Source organism: Serinus canaria, chromosome W (genome assembly GCF_022539315.1).
Source record: "Serinus canaria isolate serCan28SL12 chromosome W, serCan2020, whole genome shotgun sequence".
Lineage (NCBI taxonomy): Eukaryota > Metazoa > Chordata > Aves > Passeriformes > Fringillidae > Serinus > Serinus canaria.
The window spans coordinates 3,053,555-3,074,066 of record NC_066342.1 but is presented as its reverse complement, the minus strand read 5'-3'; the positions used below and the strand labels follow the sequence as shown (position 1 = coordinate 3,074,066).

Sequence of the window (20,512 nt, the reverse complement as noted above, 5' to 3'; positions counted from 1 at the left end):
ACAACCAGAAGAACAGACTGCCCCATCACGAGACAGCAGACAAAGAAGAAAGCTGAATAATATTCTGCTGCGTTAAACTGTTGATAGCCTGAACACAAAAGTGTACTCTGAACTATATGTTGTTACTTCTTATATACCTCAAAAACCCTATTATCCCCTTTCCTTGACTCCTTTTCAATACCCCTTAATCTTATCCCTCTTCTTTAGCTTAGAAAAAATAAAAAAAGGAGGGAGGAGGGAAAAGAATAGTGAAAAGAACAAAGAAGTTAGCCCTCCCCTCCCACTATAAAGATAACAAATTTTGCTTATATTCTCTGTCAGAAGCCCATTCCTGTCCAAAGATGAAAAATATCTCTGTTGGTGCTGTCCTCACTGCTGCCTGGATGTGCTTCACCGTACCGCGTGCCTTCGGCTGGATTAGTCCACAGCCTAGCCATAATGTTTGGGTAACCTTAGCAAAGACATTAAAACAGGATAATCTGTCTTTATCCATGGGAAGCATTGATAACCCACTTTCCACATGTCTAGTAGGAATTCCCTTTGTAGCAGATGATTGGCCTGTCTATAACTCAGAGCTCCTCCGCACCACAGGTAAGAGACCCAATATGGCAGATACTTGGGACGAGTGGACAAAAATGCTGCCTAATGCTTTAGATGAACCCCAAGAATTGGATCTGCTGGGGTCCTCCAAGGCCGCATACTGTGTTAAATTTTACTTTAGACGCCCGAAAAACAATTGGCCAGAAATTGATCAGACAAAAAAACACATATCGAAAAGACATATCACCCATTAACAAAGCCTATAACTATCCCGACTGGTGCAATTACACTGCTCGTGTGATATCTGTGTCCTCTCTCCACCCTAAAGTATTACCCAAGGGAACATTTCTCATCTGTGGTGACAGAGTTTGGGCTGGGATCCCCTCCTGACTCCAGGGAGGTCCCTGTACACTTGGAAAACTTTCTACTCTTACTCCAAACATCACACTGTTACATAATAGGAGAAAAGAAAGTGAATTAAAACGCCACAAAAGGTCTTACACTGAATTTGATGAAAATTGGAACAAACCCAAAAAGATTTCTGTCTCCCTATTCCTACCCCGGGCAGCTGCAGCTAAAGCCCTCAGTGAAATAAATCACCTTGGGTGCTGGTTCAGTAAACAAGCGAATGCTACATCTGCTGCCCTTAACGATCTCCTAAAGGAAGAAGAAACCACAACACATGCTTCTCTCCAGAATCGAGCTGCGATTGACTTCCTGCTGCTTGCCCACGGACATGGCTGTGAAGACTTTGAAGGGATGTGCTGCTTCAATCTCTCTTCACTTTCGGAATCCATCCACGCGAACATCGAGAAACTGAAAGATCTTGTGAAGGACTTAAAAGTAGAAAAAACCCCAGACTGGGTTAATTATCTTTTTGGTCAATGGGGATTATCTGGATGGGTTGCATCACTGGTTAAGGGGATGTTGTGGGTTATCCTTGTAGTTGTTGTATTAACTATGTTTTCATGCCTTGTTCATTGTTTAAAAGAACCATAGGAAATGTCTTTTTTCTAAAAACAGAAAGTGGAGTTGTAGCAGACGCAGGGCCGGCTACGGCTCTGTGGAGGGATGTTTAGAGATAGGTATTTGCTTAGTCATAGGAATTGAACCAGGAGTCCTCACTCTGGTCCTCCTTATCTCTCTGTGACCCCATAGGCTAGTTTCCCTAACCTTTACAATTGGTCAGTTTTCAATCCTCCCTAACCCTTCAAAGAGGCTGTCTAGGCCCATTTTCTTTAGAAGAGCAGCTTCAAGACCCTTCGCAAGACCCTCAGAATAAACCATCGTGGAACACTCTTGGTGGCCTTCTCCTCTCTCATTTCGTCTGCCTTCCAGGAGCCACGGCCAGCCGCAGCCCCTACGAGCAAGCTGAGAGCTGAAATCACAAAAGAGCTGACTTTCACTAAGAGCTGACAATCACTAAGCTTGCTAGGGGTCTCGGCTGTGCGGCAGTCTGGCCTAGGGCACCCCAGCCTCCAGAGGGCTGAGGTGTTTGGCCTTGGGCCGCTTGCCTGGGGCGCTTACCCTGCGGGGAAATAGCTATCTGGCTAAGAAGCTAGCCCCTGTGGCTCCATTTATTTTACAATGGCTGGCTTCCACATCAGTATTTTTGGGAGCCGGATCTGCCTTCTCACGCTGGTCCTTCTGGTAGGACTCCTTCTTGACGAAGGAGAGGTGGTCACAATGCCACCCCTTCCAGAACGTAATGTGTGGCTTACGCTCGCTTAAGCTTTAAATGAATCTACATTGTGCCTATCTATGACTTCCCCAGGTGATCCTTTCAAGACTTGCCTAGTGGCCATGCCTTTAGGAAAAACTGAAAGGGATGCTGTCGTATTTGAGACATTCATGGCTGAGATGGAGACAATACAAAACAACACACTCCATTTTTAGAAGGCTTCATATCTGGTTTTATTATAGCATGCATGCTTTTTATACATTCTTAAAAAACTCCTAAGTTTACACTTTACTCATTGGCCAGAAGAGACAAAGTGCTTATTGGAATAGAGAGTTGCAGGTTTCTCTTATTTATCCTTCTCTCTTTCTTGGTTTCTATGTCAACAACCTTGGTAGGAAATTCTTTCAGGGGTAAACATGGATCGTCTTATCAGACTTCTCTCTGGCTCACAAAAGTCGCTCTAAAACCTCTTCCACAGGATGCCTTTTAAAACGAGACAATGCACATTGATTGTACCACCTTAGGTCAAATTGAGCCGGTGTGGTGGTGCAATGATAAGAATTGCAAAAAGACTATGTCATGGTTTGAGCCTGGCGCAATGCCAGTGCCCCCATGAAAATACTTCTTCCCTGGTATCTACTGTGAGATGTGATCAGAAACAGAGCAGAGCAGGCTCCAGCTTAAGAATGAAAGGGAAAAAACTTTATTAACCTAAGACTATAAGAGAAACACACAAAACACAGGATGAAAACCTTCCAAATTTCCTCCTCCTCCCCCCACCAAATTTCAAATTCATTTACCACCCCACAGATCACCCACTCTCAGTCCATCACCACCCTTCAGATAATCAATTCTCAATTCCTCGAGAAGAGAGGAGTCCCTCTTGCACCACAGACTTCCCCAGGAAACAGTCGAAGCCTCTCATGTTTCCATGTCACATGCGGCACCGCCCAGAGAACATTTGCCATGGTGACCTCTTCCTTCCATGTCCAGTGCTTTCACCACTGCACATGGACCAGAGCTGCTTCTAGGGTTTTTCCCTTTAAGGATGCTTTGTCCAGTTCCAAAAAGAGCACAGTCCCTCTGCTTTTGGGACACCTGTCCCCCCCAAATTTCACCCCCTGGGGCCGAGGGGTCTCTTGAACAGAGATCCTCTTCTTCGAAGACGGAGGGCACCACCACCACCCTCCTCACCCTCATCTCTGTTCAGGCGCTCCTTCAGATCACTGCACTCTCCTGGCTCTGAGCCATTGCCTCTCCCTAGATGCAGTCTCTGTGTCACAGGAACACAAGACTTCTGTCCATGGCTATCCAAGAAAAGTCCAGCCAAAGGCCACTCCATCATCTCCTCCCACCTAGGATTCTTCTCAGCTTCTCTCAACATCTTTCACTCGCCCGTTCCCTGCTATCCCAAACTCTATCTCATCAACTCCAGGAGGAATCAGCATTTGCAAGGTTTCCATCATCCCAAGAAGGGTTAAAAGTCCCATGCTCTGCGGGCAGTTCATGAACTCCCACGGCTGGCTGCCCGCAGGGCACACCCCCTTCTCCTTTGACCCTGGCTGTGCTATCACAGACACAGGTTCTCTCCCTCTCTCTCCCTCCGGGGCTGGGGGGGGGGGAATAGTTGCCCGAAGCCTCGCTGTGCTCTTCCACCCTTCGGCCCAGGCCTGGCCTACCTCTTCCGGCCGCATGGCTCCCCTCCCCTGCCCAGCTCAGAGCTGGGCAGGGGAAGGTCTGTTCTCTTTCACGAACCCCGGAACCCCGGAATCCAAGAGAGTTTCCCCTGGGAGTTCACAGCTTTTGACCCCCTGTGTTCTCAGAGGCGTATCCATGCCCTCAGTGGACAAACCAGGTGCCAATATTAAAATCTGAACACCTATTGGTTTGACCACACCATCCCAAAAAAACTCATTTCCTCTCAAACCACGACAGACTAATAGACCAGATGGATGGTATTTTGCTAATGACAGAGGGTTAGGGGTAAATAAAGTTTCTGACTTTATTACTCTTTCCCTACCTCCTCAAGAATTGGACATTTTTGGATACACAGAGTCTTTTGCGTGTTTCTTTCTAAATCATGCTAGTGGACCCTTTGCTGATAAGAGTCAGCCTTGATGTTTCAGGCACGGGAATTTATGCCAATGCTTCTGTCTGATGTAATCATACCCCGCCTCAGCCAATTTTACCTGGAGTGGCTTCTATTTCACATATTTTTGATATGTGGAAATAGAGTCTGGAAAGGAATACCAGGAAGGGCTGTGGGAGGCCCTTGCACATTTTTGCGACTAACCGTGTTTCACTCCTGTCAGGTAAACTTACCATCTTTACAAAGATTGGTGCGAGCAAAGCCTAGCACACACACATATAGCCCAGATTGTGATGATAACATCAAATCCTGGAACACTGGAGCCTGAGTGTTTGCCTCAATTATTCCATCTATAGGCATGGCACATGCATTAAAAACTTTAAATAACTTTGGCTGCTGGCTTGCAAAGCAAACTAATGCTACTAGCTCTGCTTTAACAGGCTTATTAACAGATGTTGATAGTGTGAGATGCTACACTGCAGAATAGAGCTGCAATAGATTTTTTGCTTTTGAGACATGGACACAGTTGCAAGGATTTTGAAGGCTTGTGCATCATGAACCTTTCTGACAACTCTTTGTCTATTCATGCTTACAGGCTCTTTGAGATAGTGTAACCAAATTAAAAGTAGTAGATGATAGCGATTGGCTTGGGCACATACTTGGGGGATGGGGGCTTACTAAAAAAGGGCTTAGCTAAAAACGAATTTATATTTTAGCCATATTATTGCTTATGATGATCTGTTTGCCATGTGTCTTGCAATGTGTTCAGAGACTGATTGATCAATCCACAAAGAAAATTTTTATGGTGGAAAAGAAAGGGGGAAATGTAGGAATACAGCTAGAAAGCCAAGCTGGGAGCACTGTCCAAGCTCATGACAGAAGTGGATATGTTAGCATTACTAGGCTGCAAGCCTTGGCAACAGAAAGCAGAATTTTGAAGGAGTGAAGAAGTTAGCAGTGTGCTTGGTACAATGTACTTAGTAAGCAGAAATTATGTAAGATTTCACATACCTGCACTAGTCTGTATGAGGCTTTGAATTAAGCAATGTTACCTAGTTACATAGATGTTATAGCTGTGCTATTTTTAGTTACAGCTGAAAAAGTATAAAAACTCAGCTTTGCAAATCAATAAACGGCTTCATGTGTGCAAACCATGGAGCCCACATCTCTTTCGTCAATTGCCATCAGTGCACTGCTGCAGATAGGTGAGATCAGGGGGAACACAATGTAGCAGCATTGGCATGCCATGGGAGAAACTGATTAGTGATGGCTGAACTCAATTAACCAACAGTTTCCCAAAGGAAATGCGGAGCAGAGGATGAGCAACACAGCCAGCAGCTGCACGGCCATGCCCATACAACCTGCAGTGCTTTCCCCAGCTGGCTTGGCATGGGGGTTGCCAGAGTATTTTGGAAAGGTTTCATAGAATTGCAGAATTGTTTAGGTTGGAAAAGACCTCCAAGATCATTGAGTCCAACCATTAACCCAGCACAGCCAAACCCACCACTAAACCATGTCCTCAAGTGCCACATCTACACATCTTTTACATCCCTCGAGGGATGGCGACTTGTCCTAGGGTGACGTTAGGATGCTTGTATCCCCATTCGTGTGTGTTATTTATGCTGGATATTATGTTCTGTGCCTTCAAGACTGGCTCTGCATAGTGAAAGTTTTGTATTGGGCCTCTTATCAGCCACTTCCCACAGCCGGCAGGACATACAGACAATACAGTACATAGTGCTGCTTTTTGCCCTGCTTTTCGCTCTCCTCTTGCTTCTGCTCTGCTTCTGCTTTGCTTCTGCTTGCTCTTGCTTTTTGCCTCTTCTCATTAGTTAATTTAGCTAAACAGTCCAAATTCTTTCCTGGACTGTTCCTCCTTTCCTGTTTGGATCTACGGGAACCTGCTCCGGACTGGGACCTGGGAAACACCGAGGGAGAGTTTGCATCTTGTGGCTGCAGCAGCTGCCCCAGCGCCAGAGGGACTGATAGCAGAGCGACCACCCCCAAGAGAGACTTTCTGAATTTGTCATCTTTTTCAGAGCAGTGAAAAAGTGGTGTCATCTGGTATTGTTCATTTTGTGTGCTGGGGGGTGCTGTGCCTGTTGAATAAACAGGTTCTTTCCACTTCTCTCCGCGGAATTCTTCCCGAACCGGTTGGGGGGAGGGGCCGTGTGGGTTTGCTTTCTGGAGAGGCTCCCCTTTTGGGGACTCTCCCCCAAATTATCCCTAAACCAGGACATGACTCCACCACTTCCCCAGGCAGCCTGTTCCAATGCCTGACCACCTACCTGTTCAGTGAAGAAATTTCTCTAATATCCAATCTAAACCTTCCCTGGTGTACCTGGAGGCCATTCCCTCTTGTCCTGTCCCTTGTTACTTAGGAGAAGGGACTAACTCCCACCTTGCTACTACTCCTATCTGGTGGTTGTAGAGCACAAAAAGGTGCCCTTGAGCCTCCTTTTCTCCAGGCTAAACACCCCCATTCCCTCAGCTACTTCTCATAAGACACAACCCTCCTTCACAATACAGATCCTGCTCTTACTCATAGCTTGTTATGGGCTGCTGACCAAGAGGAGAGGCCAGGTAAACAATCTCTAAACAGTGCTTAAAGATGAAAGCAGCTGAGATAGGACACTGTGCTGGAAAGCCTGAGTCACACCTGCTGCCCACTTTAACATGTGGATAGCTAAAACAGTACAGTAATGTAAAAAAAAAAAAGCATTTTCCACTTACTGAAACAAATCTGCTTAATTGTAACCTGAGGCTAATTTAAACCAGACTAACCCTGTCCACACTCCCAAGAAGGCACAACCCATCAATACGAATTCAGGCCATTATGGCCTAAAGGGCTTACAACAGCTGACTTCCCATGGCCTGCCTACTCTAACATGCCAGCTCTCCCCAGAAGGATGTCTGACACTCCTGGGCTAAAAATAAGTTCTTTTGTTTCCTGTACTGCAGAGCTCACACTCCAAACACTCAGGCCATTAACAGATTGCCCTGGTTTAGGGCAAATTTTGGAGAAAACCCCTAAAGGGGCTCCTCTAGGAAAGCGAATTCAATTGGCCCCTCCCCCTAACCAGTTCAGGAGAAAAATACCTCCTTGGAGAAAAGTGGAAAAAAGCTGTTTATTAAACAACAAAACCCCTTGCTGCTCCAAAAGAGATGACAAACTCAGAAAGTCCCCTCCCCAGGTTGCAGCTCAGCTCACTCAGTCTCTAATCAGTCCCTCCGGCGCTAGAAAGGCCGTGGCCCAGACCCGGTGGGCCACAGGTGAGAGCTGTTGGTGCTCTTCTGGGTGTTCAGTCTAGAGCAGGTTTAAACAGGCCCAAATAAAAGGAAAAAAAACCCCACAGTCCAGGGAACTTCTTTGCCTCAGCTAGCTAAAACTAACTAAAAGCAAAGGAGAGCTCTGTCCCACTGTCTGTCCATCCGCAGCCAACACAGTCCAGGAGCAAGAATGTGGAGGAGTGAGTGCAGTGTCTGAAAACAAACTGCACACGCTTCTTCTCTCCCCCCTTCACTCTCTGGAACAAGTCTTAAAGGTGCAAAATTTATTATTCAGCATAAACAGAACAAGACGATTGGGGATAAAAGCATCATATAAACAACCTAGGACAGATGTAGCAGATTGACCGTGGCTGCATGCCAGGTGCCCACTAAGCTGCTATATCACTCCCTTTCTTAATGGGACAGAGGCGAGAATAAGATGGAGAACAACCAGTAGGTGAGATAAGGCAGTTTTATTACAGTGAACGGAAAGAAATAAGCAAGAGTCTGCAGATGCATAAGCTAAAGGAAAGAAAAGTCAATCTCTACTTCCCATCAGCAGTGATGTTCGGACACTTCCTGGGAAGCAGGGCTTCAGCACGTGTAATAACTCCTCAGGAAGGAAAACTTTGAAGAATCATTATTACCCCTCTTTCCTTTTCTCTCCCTTTAGCTTTATTTATCTGAGCTGACATCATATAGTATTGATGCCTTAGGATTTTAGCTTTTCTATTTTTCATATATTTGTAATTCTGCAATTCTTTAGTGTATAACTCTAAACTCCATATACAGTTAGCTATTGTTTTCCCATTTTGGTCAGACAAAACAATTTCTCTCTAGGCCTGCGAATCAAGGACACCTTACCGTCTCAAGCCCTGAGAAATGTAAACAAAAGTGAGTTAAAGGGAGAGCCAACTTAGGGTAAATTACTTCATTACTGGACGCTGTAATTGGAAGATTAACCCCCTATATGTAAGTGTACCAAACTTATAAAAGTATGAAAACCTGTGACCTTTCATCCATTTTTTGGGGTGTAGCCCCTGGAGGAGGCTTCGTCTGCCCAAAATATACCTGAAGGCCCTCCAATAAAACCGCTTTTTAGTCCCTTAATTTTGTCTGGCCTCTGTTTTTAGGTAGTCCCAAAAGGCATCGGTATGGAATATCCCTTTGGCTAAGCTGGCATGATTGTGTCCCCTCCCAAGATCTTGCCCACTACTCCCATCCCTGTGATGGGGGAAGGAATGTCAGAGGGACAGCTCTGCTCAACAGTAGCCAAAACACTGGCCTGTTATCAACACCCTTCCAGCTACTAATGCAAAGCACAGCACTGTGAGGGCTGTGAACTTCACCTCAGTCAAACCCAGTACTGTCAGAACTCAGGACATCCCTCTGGGAGTCCGGAGTTTCCAGGACCCTTGCCAGGGGGCTCGGAGACCCTGGCACACAGCCCAGAACACCAGCAGGTTCAATTACGAACCATGGAACAAATTGCCACCTTTACATGAAGAGATAAAAGCCATGGCAGTTTAAATAGTGTAAAAATAAAGTACTCACAGGGTGTAAATATAGGTTTTAGGATTTTTGGTATAGGGGTTTCTGGGGACAAGATGGAGGGATTTGGGCATGTCTAGCCTTTCTTCTTCTCTACCTCCATCTTCACTGGTGATGTTGGCACTTTTAGATTGGTCTAGAGTAGAAACCCACTGTCTAATATAGATGATAGGTATTGGAAAATAATTGTAAATATTGTACACGTAGTTTGTAGTATATAAAGATAACACCACCCTGGGGGCAGGCAGAGTGCCTCTGACTGTCCTGCCGAACGGATCTCGGCTGGGCAGGGAGAAAATTTTATCGATAAGATACAATAAACAACCTTGAGACCGAGAAATGAAGAGCTCTGACTCCTTCTTCAAGCACCGGGCTGGGAAAAGAGACTTCCGAACTTTTGCCAGGGTCACTCTGACCAGCTAGAAAGACCCTGACACAGTACAACAGAGCAGATTGTTAGCCTGGAACTGAGTAAGAATGCTTCTAGCTGCTTGTAACACAGCAGGTTTGAACTGGGAGGCAAGATGCTCCTGTGAAGGAAGTTAACTGCGAACAGTGAACACCCTCAAGAGCAGTCTAAGCAGTCTTGATCACAGGTAACTGCAGTACAAAAGCTCACCAACGATTAAGGACCAAGCTCCAGTGTACCAGGTGAAGTTGAATACACCACACAAAGTAGAGCAACTTTTAACTTTCCTGCATCCCAGATAGGTCTAACACTGGAATCTAATACCTCACATGGCATGCAGAAGTTGGGAAATTAAAGCAGTGTTCTGGTATATAACCTCCCTCCCACCCACTAATAATTGCTGACAGTTTACTGACAGAATTAGAATCAACTACAGTTGTCCTGAGACACAAGGAGCTCAGTTCTGAGAGAACCCATCTTGCAAAAGCCAGGCCCCAGGACAGGTTTGACAGCAATTCTAAGAAATACTCTGTAACAGTATCAGGCTGTTAGAGATTCCTGTGAAGTCCAACTAGTTACCACCCACAACAAAACAACATAACCTGTTTGCGCAGCTGAATGCCTTTCTCAGAGATCAGCTGCCTGGCAAAAAGTATGAAAACTGCAAGAGCAACCCTCAGCTGTCACAATGAGAACTGTGGTCATAGCTCCAGAAACTGCTACACCTCCTCATTCGTGTAAGGGGAGTTTGATCCAGCTGGGGAGTTAAGATGCCCCCAATTTTTCAGAGTTTCTTTAAGCAAGCACATGTCACAAGGAGTCCTCCACAGTTTTAAAGGTGAAAGCAGCTAGCCAGAAGGCAATCAGAATATACAAGCCTTTTTACATAGGAACTTTTATTCTCATTGAGATCTGTACATTCAAGTTGCACATACTTTCAAATCTTTGACTGAACTGGAGCACTGGATCACAAGAGCCTGGTCTGTTTGAACAGTTTTATGTTTATGCCTCAAAAGTAGCCAGGAAACTTGTGACTATTTCCTTCAACTTAGCTTCTGTCTGGTCAGAGATCTTCCCTTCAGTCCTGTTGAAAGAGTTTAGTTAAACTTCTGACACAGAAATAGATAGATGGTCAATCCCCCAGACAAAGAAAAAGGCTTCACAGCAAACCTTCCAATTTCTAACAAAATTAGTAGATGAATTAAAACATTTCTGTTTGATGCATGAATTTGTACTACTAACATAAGACCCCTTCTCCATTTTAAGGATCAACTGGATTTCCTAAGAACTAAAGTCATCAAGATGTGCACTGGACAACTGGAAGGCTGATTTAATTTCCCATTCTGGTACAGGCAGCTTAAGGCCTGATGTTCTGGGATACACTAAATTAACAGTTCAGGGACTATTATCTGCACTCCAGCCATCAAATCAATATCCTTGGGATGAAGCAGGATAAATCATACCTGATTGTGGATAGGAGGGCCTGGTGCTGGCTCAGTACATGAGCTAGGAAAGCACTCTCAAATTTAGTAATTTTGCTGGGCTCCAGCTTGTCCAAGTGACCTCTTACACCAGCATAGATGACTGCAACCTGTTCCTCGATAGCCATGGGAACTGCAGAAAAGAGAGCACTCATGCCACCAGTAACTCTCACATCAGGACACACCAGTACTATGCAGTCCTTCCTCTGAAGATCAACTGCATATATACAACATGGTCCAAGCAAGTCTGCATTTACCATGTGCACAGAATGGACATGGTAAATGCTGCCACAAAGACCAATCTTGTTAGCACAAGAGACTAATGTGAAATGCAGACTTTTTAAGTTCAAGACACTCACCATACTGTCCTTGTTTGAGAAGCTCTGTCAGACGTACGCCACGGTTCAGCAGCTGTTGTGTAGCAGCATCCAGATCAGAGCCAAACTGGGCAAAGGCAGCTACTTCACGATACTGAGCCAATTCCAGCTTCATGGTACCTGCCACCTACAACACAAGATAGAGATGAGACTGAGTTTGATCACCTTTTAAAGGTATCTAGGAGTTTGCAGGTTATCTTCAGATGACAGTTGTCACAAGTCAGCTTTACTTTCTATCCCAGAAAAATGAATCCCAAGATTCTGACAGATGATTATTTGAATTTCTAAATATCCCACTTTTTAATATAAGCATGCCTCCCTAAAACAGTAACCATTGATATTAAACCTCTAACTCCATATATAGACTAAAAGCACAGGGTTAAGAGAGCATTCTCTATTTATAGTTAGATCAGTACCCAGCTCAGCATACAGAAACATAATCCTACATCTTTATGCAGATACTATTTTCCTTTCTCCCCCACCTCATTCAACAAGTAATGGAAATATCAAAGAGATACCCAAAGTTTGTTCTTTTATAGTTTCATAACACTAAGGAATCCAAAGCTGTATTCCCTCTCTAGTCACAGCTCTTTAGAGTGAAATGGGTTGGAAGGCCTACACACTACTCATCTCTAGCAAGAGAAGCAGTAGTTTCATGCTTACCTGCTTCATAGCCCTGGTCTGAGCAGCAGAGCCTACACGGGACACAGACAGACCAACATTGATGGCTGGACGGATACCTTTGTAGAACAACTCAGTTTCCAAGAAAATCTGTAAGAGAGAGAATCGTTTTATTATCTTGGTCAGAAGCTTGGAAGCCTCCTCAGAGACCTGACAGTAAATAACAAAGATGTGCACTGGGATGTGAAGAAGTCCTACCTGTCCATCAGTGATGGAGATGACATTGGTTGGAATGTAAGCAGACACATCACCAGCCTGAGTTTCAATAACAGGCAAGGCAGTCAGAGAGCCGCCTCCAAAGGAGTCATTCATTTTAGCTGCTCTTTCCAGCAGTCGAGAGTGCAGGTAGAACACATCACCTGGGTAGGCTTCACGGCCAGGTGGACGACGCAGCAGCAGAGACATCTGACGATAGGCAACAGCCTGCATGGTATAAAAAAGCTTTCAGACCTCAGAAGCTCATTTAACATTTTGGATTTCTAAACTTGAGGTGATGTTACAGCTATAAACACCAATGTTAGACTATGAGGCCTATAAACAATGTTTCCTGACCTGCTTGGACAAGTCATCATAGATGATTAATGCGTGTTTTCCATTGTCTCTGAAGTATTCACCCATGGAGCAGCCTGAATAGGGAGCTAGATACTGAAGGGGTGCTGCATCAGATGCTGTGGCAGACACCACAATAGTGTACTTCATGGCATCTGTAAAGAATTGGAGAAACACACCATTGAGTATATTACCACACCATGGTTGTAATCAGCAAATACAACAAACATGTGAAATAATAAGTTGCTAAAGCAAGCCCAGGCAGCACCACTACATTGTTACAGGAAAGCCCACTGTACTAAATTAACATGTTTGTTGCCCTATTACATATGCAGCCTTGGTCAACTGTTCCTGAAAAGATGCTATCATTTAATCCCTTACGTTTGGGCAGTCAAGTCTCTCCACTTAAATTTTTTACTGCCATTCACACTTACATGCATATGAAACACATCAAGTCAAGTCCATATAAATACTTGTAGGCCATAGCTTGTCACCAGGCCTGCCAAGAGGAACCTCTCAACTCTGCTAGGAAAAAAAAATAGGCTGACTTTTCCAGAAAAAACTCAGCAGTTTTGGGACCTCAAAATAGTCTTCTAATGCAATGTAGCAAAAATAAGGGGTTGTTTTCCCCCCAGATACCTAGAAAGATTTCTTGTCCACAAAACTAGTTCATTCATTTAATCAAAAAAGGAATTCTGTCTATACTTGCAGCTAGGAGAGGTCACAGCAGTATTCAGCGTTATGAGAACAGGATGTTACTAGTTACCAGGCTCAACCACCTTCAAAAATCTGTACCTGCATCAGTGAGCCTCTTCACCAGCTGAGCAACAGTAGATCTCTTCTGGCCAATTGCAACATAGATACAGTACAGCTTCTTCTTCTCATCTGTCCCATCATTAAAACGTTTCTGGTTGATTATTGTGTCAATTGCAATTGAAGTTTTCCTGGGTAACACAGAGGTTGGTAAGTTAAGCTGCCTGCAGTTCTCCCAACCTCTACACAGTTTTGTATTCAGTTCTGTACATTGGTGCACACTGCACTCAAGTCTCTCTTAAAGGAAACTTTTTTGGCTTGGGTATTTAACTTACCCGGTCTGCCTGTCACCAATTATCAGTTCACGCTGGCCACGACCAATTGGCACCAAGCTGTCTACAGCCTTAATCCCAGTCTGCATAGGTTCACGCACAGAGATTCTGGGAATGATCCCAGGGGCCTTTAAGCCAACTCTCCTACGCATCTTAGATGCAACAGAACCCTTAAAAAGAGGAAAGCAACTACTGCAGTCTGTATCACATAGATACAAGCAGAGGTAGTAAGCACCTAGTCACACTTACCTTCCCATCAATTGGATTACCCAGGGCATCTACAACACGGCCCAGCAGCTCTTCCCCAACTGGAACATCCACAATGGCACCAGTCCTCTTCACAACATCCCCCTCCTTGATCAGTCTGTCATTACCAAACACAACAACACCAACGTTGTCGGGCTCCAAATTCAAGGACATACCCTAGGACAAAGGTCACATTATCCTGAGAAAAGGCATACCAACATCTACAAAAACTGTCACAGTTTAATATCAATGTGATCATTCTACAGTGTAGAGTATGCCACAATCTACCTCAATCTTATTTGTAACAATAGTCAATGTTCTGCTTTTATGAACAATGCATCTATTTCCATATTGGTTAGAGAACCTGCCTGCCTAAGCCTTCAACTTACCGCATAATTATACTGCACCAGTCTAGCATTGTCATTTATCTCTCTAAAAAGAACAAAAAGGATAAGCAGGATTCAAATACAATATTTATCTCTTGCCCAGGAATTGTATGAGGGAAAAATGCTAGCTTATTCCTCAGGCCAAGGTGAGTTAGGTTATTAAAAACATTATAAGAGCTGTTGCAGTACTCAGAATAGTCAGACAGCTTTTTTATTCTACTATAAAACAAGGCTGTTATTCAACAGTAAACAAAAAAGCCAGCATGAAACCAAAGAAAACAAAATCCAATAGAAGATTAGTTCTTCTACTTCCTAGATGAAGACAAATTTTAAGTGCTAGCCAAGAACCAGACACTGAAAGCAAAGTGTTATGAATTCAAAGAATATTTGCTTTTTGTAGCATTACATTAATTAGTTACTACTTATTAAACTTGAAATGAAGTTTGCAAGAGGTTCATACGGGTACCTCCAAGAACAGTCTCATTCTCCTTTAAAAGTATTTATTTTTTAAAAAAATATATATTTCTAGGCTAAACAAACTGCTTTAGTGAAAGCTTACCTTCAGTCCAGAAGAGAATTCAACCATTTCTTCTGCTTGGACATTTCTTAGGCCATACACGCGGGCAATACCATCACCAATTGAGAGCACACGGCCAGTCTCCTCAAGTTCAGCAGAGGTATCAGCTCCCAAAATACGTTCCTCAAGAATAGAGGATACCTCAGCAGTACCTGGAAAGAGATAGTTCACACCTGACTTAGCACATTAAGGCAAGATATGAATTCAGTAAGCTTGTCTTGAATTCACAAGCCAAGGTGCTCTCTCTGGTACGCCATGAGGTCTAGCAAGCAACATGCTAGATGCATAAGATAAATGACAGCTTCTGTATTCCCAGCTAAAAAAAGCAGCTTCAACATATCATTACAAGACACCTCCAATTAAAACACTGATGACTGTTTTAGTTACCAGCTTCCTTCATGTCTTACACTATTAACAATCTCTCCCTCTAAAAAGAAATGAAATAATTAGTCTTAGGCTAAGAACAGACATTCTCACTCCACTTGCAGAGAGGCTACTTAAACTGGAGGCATCAAAACACCCTGTGATTTGTAATCCAAGATCCAAATATATTTAAAGGAACTTGATACATTTAAGAAACAAGTTGTTCAGTATGAGCTGTAAAAATGTATTCTCCATACTCCTCAAACTTGTTTGGCAATGTACCTCCAACAACCCTTTATTTCCCCAGCCAGGAAACAGTAAATGAAATCGTGAAATTTTTATTTCCTAATACATTTAATACCCCAAGCCACTTTGAAAATTGTATATGAACCACTATCAAAAACACAGCTATCAAAAACACAGCTATGCAAGGCTGTTTTCTCTAAACACCAAAATGCTGGCAGCAAAAAGTTATGCTAAAGGATAAAACACTGGCAGGCTTGGGAGTCATCTGTTCCTTCATACTGTTACAAACAAGACAGAAAACTAGAACTTGAGACTTTTTATTTTTCCAAATAATTCTGCAAGAGTTCGGAATATCGGAATAAGATAATTCTGAATGGAATCCTCACAAAGCAGGTAAACTCTGTAAACTGACATGTGACCACTCCTTGGTTTGGGCATAATCTAAATAGTTATTAAAGTGAAGTCTGCTGGATGTGACTATGCAAAAGTTCAGTTAAATATTGTCAGTACATAAATGTCCTCAAGCATTCTGACAACTGATACACACACCATATTCAAATTCCCTTTTGTCTGACAGAGCAAGTTCTTAAACCACACTGTTATATGAAGACCTTCCTCAGACTCACCAGTTTTCTGAAAGCATGTTTTGGAGGCATGAAGGTTTCTTGTAGCAACAAACACGGCACCCAGGGTGTTTCTGGAAATCTAAAACAAGTAATTGCTTCAGTAACAGTAAAATTTCCTCATTTATCAAAAAAAAAAAAAAAAGTTGAAAGATAATACTATGACGTTTTTGATCATGAGCTTATAAATTTAATGTCTCTCAGTTTTGAGTTTAGCTCCACAAGACTCCAATCACAAAAGTTTTAGTTATGGAACCAAATCCAGCACTACTAAGCAAGGACAGTTGGTAAAAGAGATTACTCTAAGTTATTTGCCGCATTTTTCTGCATTGCGCTGCTGTCACCACCACAGTACCACAGCAGATCCCAAAGCAACACCTCCTCTCGCTTGCCAACTTTGTGCTGAACACCAAATGCTTGGGGCAGAAAGAAATCACCACAACCCTCATGGTTCTCCACAAGAGAGAAATAATACTGTCTTCTAAGGGTTGGCCTTCCTAAAAAAACCAAAAAAATTATCGGCAAAATTTCTGGTGTGGCTAGAACATAGACGAGAGCAATAACGACCAAAAAACAGTAAAGCTCCCAGGGCAGCTCCAGGCACCGTTAATGCTGTTTCTCTGAACGCCTGGGCAGGCGTCTCCTCCGTTCATCTTCTCAAGGGACACCAGCGAGAACAGGTCGGGACAGATCTTCTCACCCTCGCTCTTCCCCACCAACACGGGGGTGGGGGGGAAACCCACTACCTGGCAAAGTTTTGCAGTGCAAATCCCTCACCTTGATTGGGATCGAGCAGCTTTCAGACATTAACCTGAACCCCAACAGCATCAAGCGACATCACTGGGGAAGGACAGGCCGTCCCCTAGACACCCCCCCTCCCCCCCCACCTCCGAAGTAAGGGCACCTTGGCTCTCTCAGCAGTAGATCTGGCCCCGCTGACACCCAGCACTAAAGTGAGCCCCCATCCCAAACTCCCGAGAGCGGGAGGCCGCAGCCTCTCAAAGTCACCCCTGCCCCCAAGATGGCGGCGGCCGCCTCCCACCCACTACCTTCGCTCACTGCAGGGAGGGGAGAATGCGCTCACCAGGCCAGCCTGCCGAGGCAGGGAGCGGGCAAGGGAGGCAGCCACGCTGATGGAGAACATGACGATAGCAGCGACAGCTCCTCCAGGGAAGACCGAAGCAGACAGAAAATAAGACACAAGCCACCACTACCAGCCCAAAATGGCGGAACCTCGCTCCGCCTCTTATAAGGACGAGCCCCGCCCAGGAGGCGGGGCGGGGCGATGTCGGGAATTGCTTCCCCCGCCAGTCTTCTCAAGTGTCCGGACGTCTTTTACCCTTCGCGCCTCTGAGCGATGGGGTAACCGATGCATACTTTTATATCTATGTGCCCTTGAAATGTCCCTCGGCGGGCGGAAAAGGCGGAGAGTGGCGGCGGGGTGGGGCGGGGCAGGGGGTAGTTGGGGGAGTGACCTCACCACCCCTGTATGGGAGCTGCGAGTGCTTGCACTCCTGACCGCCCGTCTCAACGTAGCAGCTGGGTAGTAGAAGAGAAGTGTAGTAGAGAAGTGCTGGCATCTCGCCTGTGCTCTGTGTGAAAAACGCCAATCACTTGTTTTTAAAAGTTTAAAAGTTTAATAGTAATAAATTGGTTATAAAAATAGGACTATAATTAGAGTGATAAAAATTTGGACAATTAGGATTAGGACAATATGAGACAATAAAAACAAAGAGTTACAGACGGTCCGGCTACCTCTTTCTGGGCAAAATAAGCCCGAAAAAGGACACATGTTAACAGAGGACTAACCCTTAAAAGCAATAGCCTGTTGCATATTCATACACCGCATACATGATACATAAATTCCATTCAAACAAAGGATTCTGTCTGGTCAGTGTCAACTTCTTCCCCTGAATCCTGACGGCATCTTCAGGGCTGAGCGAGGCAGGAAGAAGTTAGTTTCTTCTGATAATGGAGCAATAAATTCTCTTTCTCTGAAAGATTTAGGTGTCCTGTGGCTGCTATCACGGTGCAAGTACCTCCTTCCTTTCTTTAAAAAAATATCCCACATCCATAGTTTCTATTTTAACTACAAAAGTTACATTTTAACTACAAAACTACATTTACGACACTATTAAAATGTTAATACAGCTCTACTAATCAATACAACATAATACATATAGTAAATATCTGCATAGAGCCATATAATATGCACTTTTCACAATCCTCCCTCTTTCTTTTAATAATTAATTTGGCTTGAGCAATATTAATGGTTTTCTAGCCTTCATTAGTTGCTCATTTTCTTGACAAATCAATCTCGCTTCTCTGAAGGGGTCTTCTATATTATTTTGTTTCCTTAACACCATAATCCTTTGCACCGTGTTTGTCGTAGCCAACTTTTGATCCATGGTAACTAATTGCATGCCTTGGACTACACTGGTGATGAGCCAAATGAAACAGGGGATCAAACAAGGAAGAAATATTAGACCAGCTGTAGTGCATAAAAGGAAGAAGCCTAACTTTTTCCACCATTCTATTCCCAACACGTTATCCCACCAGCTAGTATCTAGCATTGATTCCCACTTTTGAACTGGTAAATGGGCAGTTTTTCTGATATCACTGACTATATCCAGGACAGCATCTCCATTGTCATCTATTTTTAAGCAACAATTGGATACATTGAATTTTCCACAAACACCCCCTTCTTCAGCTAATAGATAGTCTAAAGCCAACCTATTCTGATACATGGCTGCTCTCATTTGGGTTTGTTGCCTTGATATTAATTCCATTGCCCGACCAGTTCTGATTGTTATTATCTCTACAGTGGATTACAGTCTTATAATACCATTTAGCATTTAAATTGGGGTCCAATATCCCCAATTCCCATCTTGTGCCCAGGTGGCTGGCCCATATGTTTCCAATATGCGTTCAGGGGGCCATTCCTCATCTCCCCATTTCTGGAATCCTCCAATCAAATCTCTTTTGTTTCTCTTTAGATCCTCATAAACTGTTGATTGATCCCCATCAGGTCCTGGCAAAAGAAAAAATCCTGGCTGTATGATTCCCAGAGTGCAGCTCTCTTTCCTCTGAGAGGGGAGTTTTGGGTATGCTCTTTTTCCACATATCCAAAATAAGCCATCTGGAGCTTTCCAATAGTCAAACTTTTGCTGTTCTATATTCTCCCAAAATTTGGAAATTTCTGGGATGCCAAAGTAAGGATTCTTGCCTGTATCATTACATTGAAAAAGTCTGATTTTATTATCATACTTACAATTTCCTTTTTTTACTTTTTCCTGGGACCAGTACATGGTTGGTTCTTCTGGGACCCGCCATACAGAAGTTATGTTACTTACCTTGTTTCTTTTACAGGGAGTTTTTCCTACTTCATGAATGAACTTTTTCCCAGTGTGCCAGAGACATTCTTCCCCTATCACTATTGAACTCAAAATCCACCCCTCTGGTTGCTTCTCTCCACTTATACTTGCTTGGTTTCACTTAAAGAGCTCAGCTGGGCCTAAGCTGCTGCCTTTCCATGGCCATTCTTCTGACATCAAAGCCCCTCCACAGACCCAACAATTGGTTATGTTAAGTTCTCTACTTATTCTTTCCCCCAATTCCACAAACTGATTTTTACCCATTCTTGAGATATCTATGTCTTTTTCTAATTGCTGTTCAAGTTTCGTATATAAATCGTCAAGTGAGATTGGCACAGGTTTGGGTGGTTGTACTGGCTTAGTCTTTGTGTTTATCAATTGCTCTTTTACTAAATCTTGTGCTTTGTTCCCAATAACGTAGGTGAAACAAATCCATCTCTCCTCTTTTGGTCATCGACTTCCCATCCTGTTCCCACTTGTTCCTAAGTTCTCCGCAATCCAGTAATTTTTCCCATTGTGCATGCAATTACCTAATTTGGATGGGTTATAATAGTGACTGTTGACATGAATGTGAGAAATAAAAAAGGAACCTCAGTGTCTTTCCATATATAGCTTGCGGTAACACCTCTGGCATGGCCTTGTCGATATCCCAAAAGGGAAAAGACAAAAAATGAGTGACAGAAACAGGAATAACAGAGGTCCAGTATGGCTTATACTCCCACCTCCAATGCTTCTGAGGTTGTAACCCACAGCAGGTGTATTTGATCTTCTTGGTGGTGAAATACAGAGGCCAATCTGGTCTTGCCATTTATTTCCTTGTAACTTTCTCTTAGATAATTTCCAGGCAAATAGTTTTCGACACTCCTTAAATGTGGTTTCCCACCGTTCCTCAGGTATCTCCCATTCAACAGGCACTAATAATTCCCATCCACAAAACAAAGTTATTATTTCAGTTGCTTTGAGTTCTACCTGGATAGGAGATTG

The 20,512-nt window shown here is 43.7% G+C and overlaps 1 protein-coding gene across 1 annotated transcript; it reads right to left on the bottom strand.

The window, feature by feature from the left end:
- Nucleotides 1-10,419: 10,419 nt before the first annotated feature.
- Nucleotides 10,420-17,481, bottom strand: LOC103824915 (ATP synthase subunit alpha, mitochondrial). The gene is made up of 12 exons (XM_050986362.1): nucleotides 17,239-17,481; nucleotides 16,158-16,236; nucleotides 14,905-15,074; nucleotides 13,963-14,136; nucleotides 13,717-13,883; nucleotides 13,424-13,572; nucleotides 12,632-12,783; nucleotides 12,278-12,502; nucleotides 12,062-12,169; nucleotides 11,381-11,525; nucleotides 11,004-11,154; nucleotides 10,420-10,624 (listed from the first exon to the last, which is right to left on the bottom strand). Exons 1-12 carry the CDS (start codon nucleotides 17,296-17,298, stop codon nucleotides 10,543-10,545), a joined length of 1,662 nt encoding a protein of 553 aa, XP_050842319.1. The 5' UTR covers nucleotides 17,299-17,481; the 3' UTR covers nucleotides 10,420-10,542.
- Between the last annotated feature and the right edge of the window lie 3,031 nt (nucleotides 17,482-20,512).

Bases quoted from the DNA above. Each gene is read 5' to 3' on its own strand.
- LOC103824915 (XM_050986362.1), bottom strand. From the start codon at position 17,298: ATGTTCTCCATCAGCGTGGCTGCCTCCCTTGCCCGCTCCCTGCCTCGG. The intron at 14,137-14,904 runs GTAAGCTTTCAC...CCTTTGTCCTAG, and splicing joins AATTCTCTTCTGGACTGAAG to GGTATGTCCTTGAATTTGGA. The intron at 13,884-13,962 runs GTAAGTGTGACT...CCTCTTTTTAAG, and splicing joins GTAATCCAATTGATGGGAAG to GGTTCTGTTGCATCTAAGAT.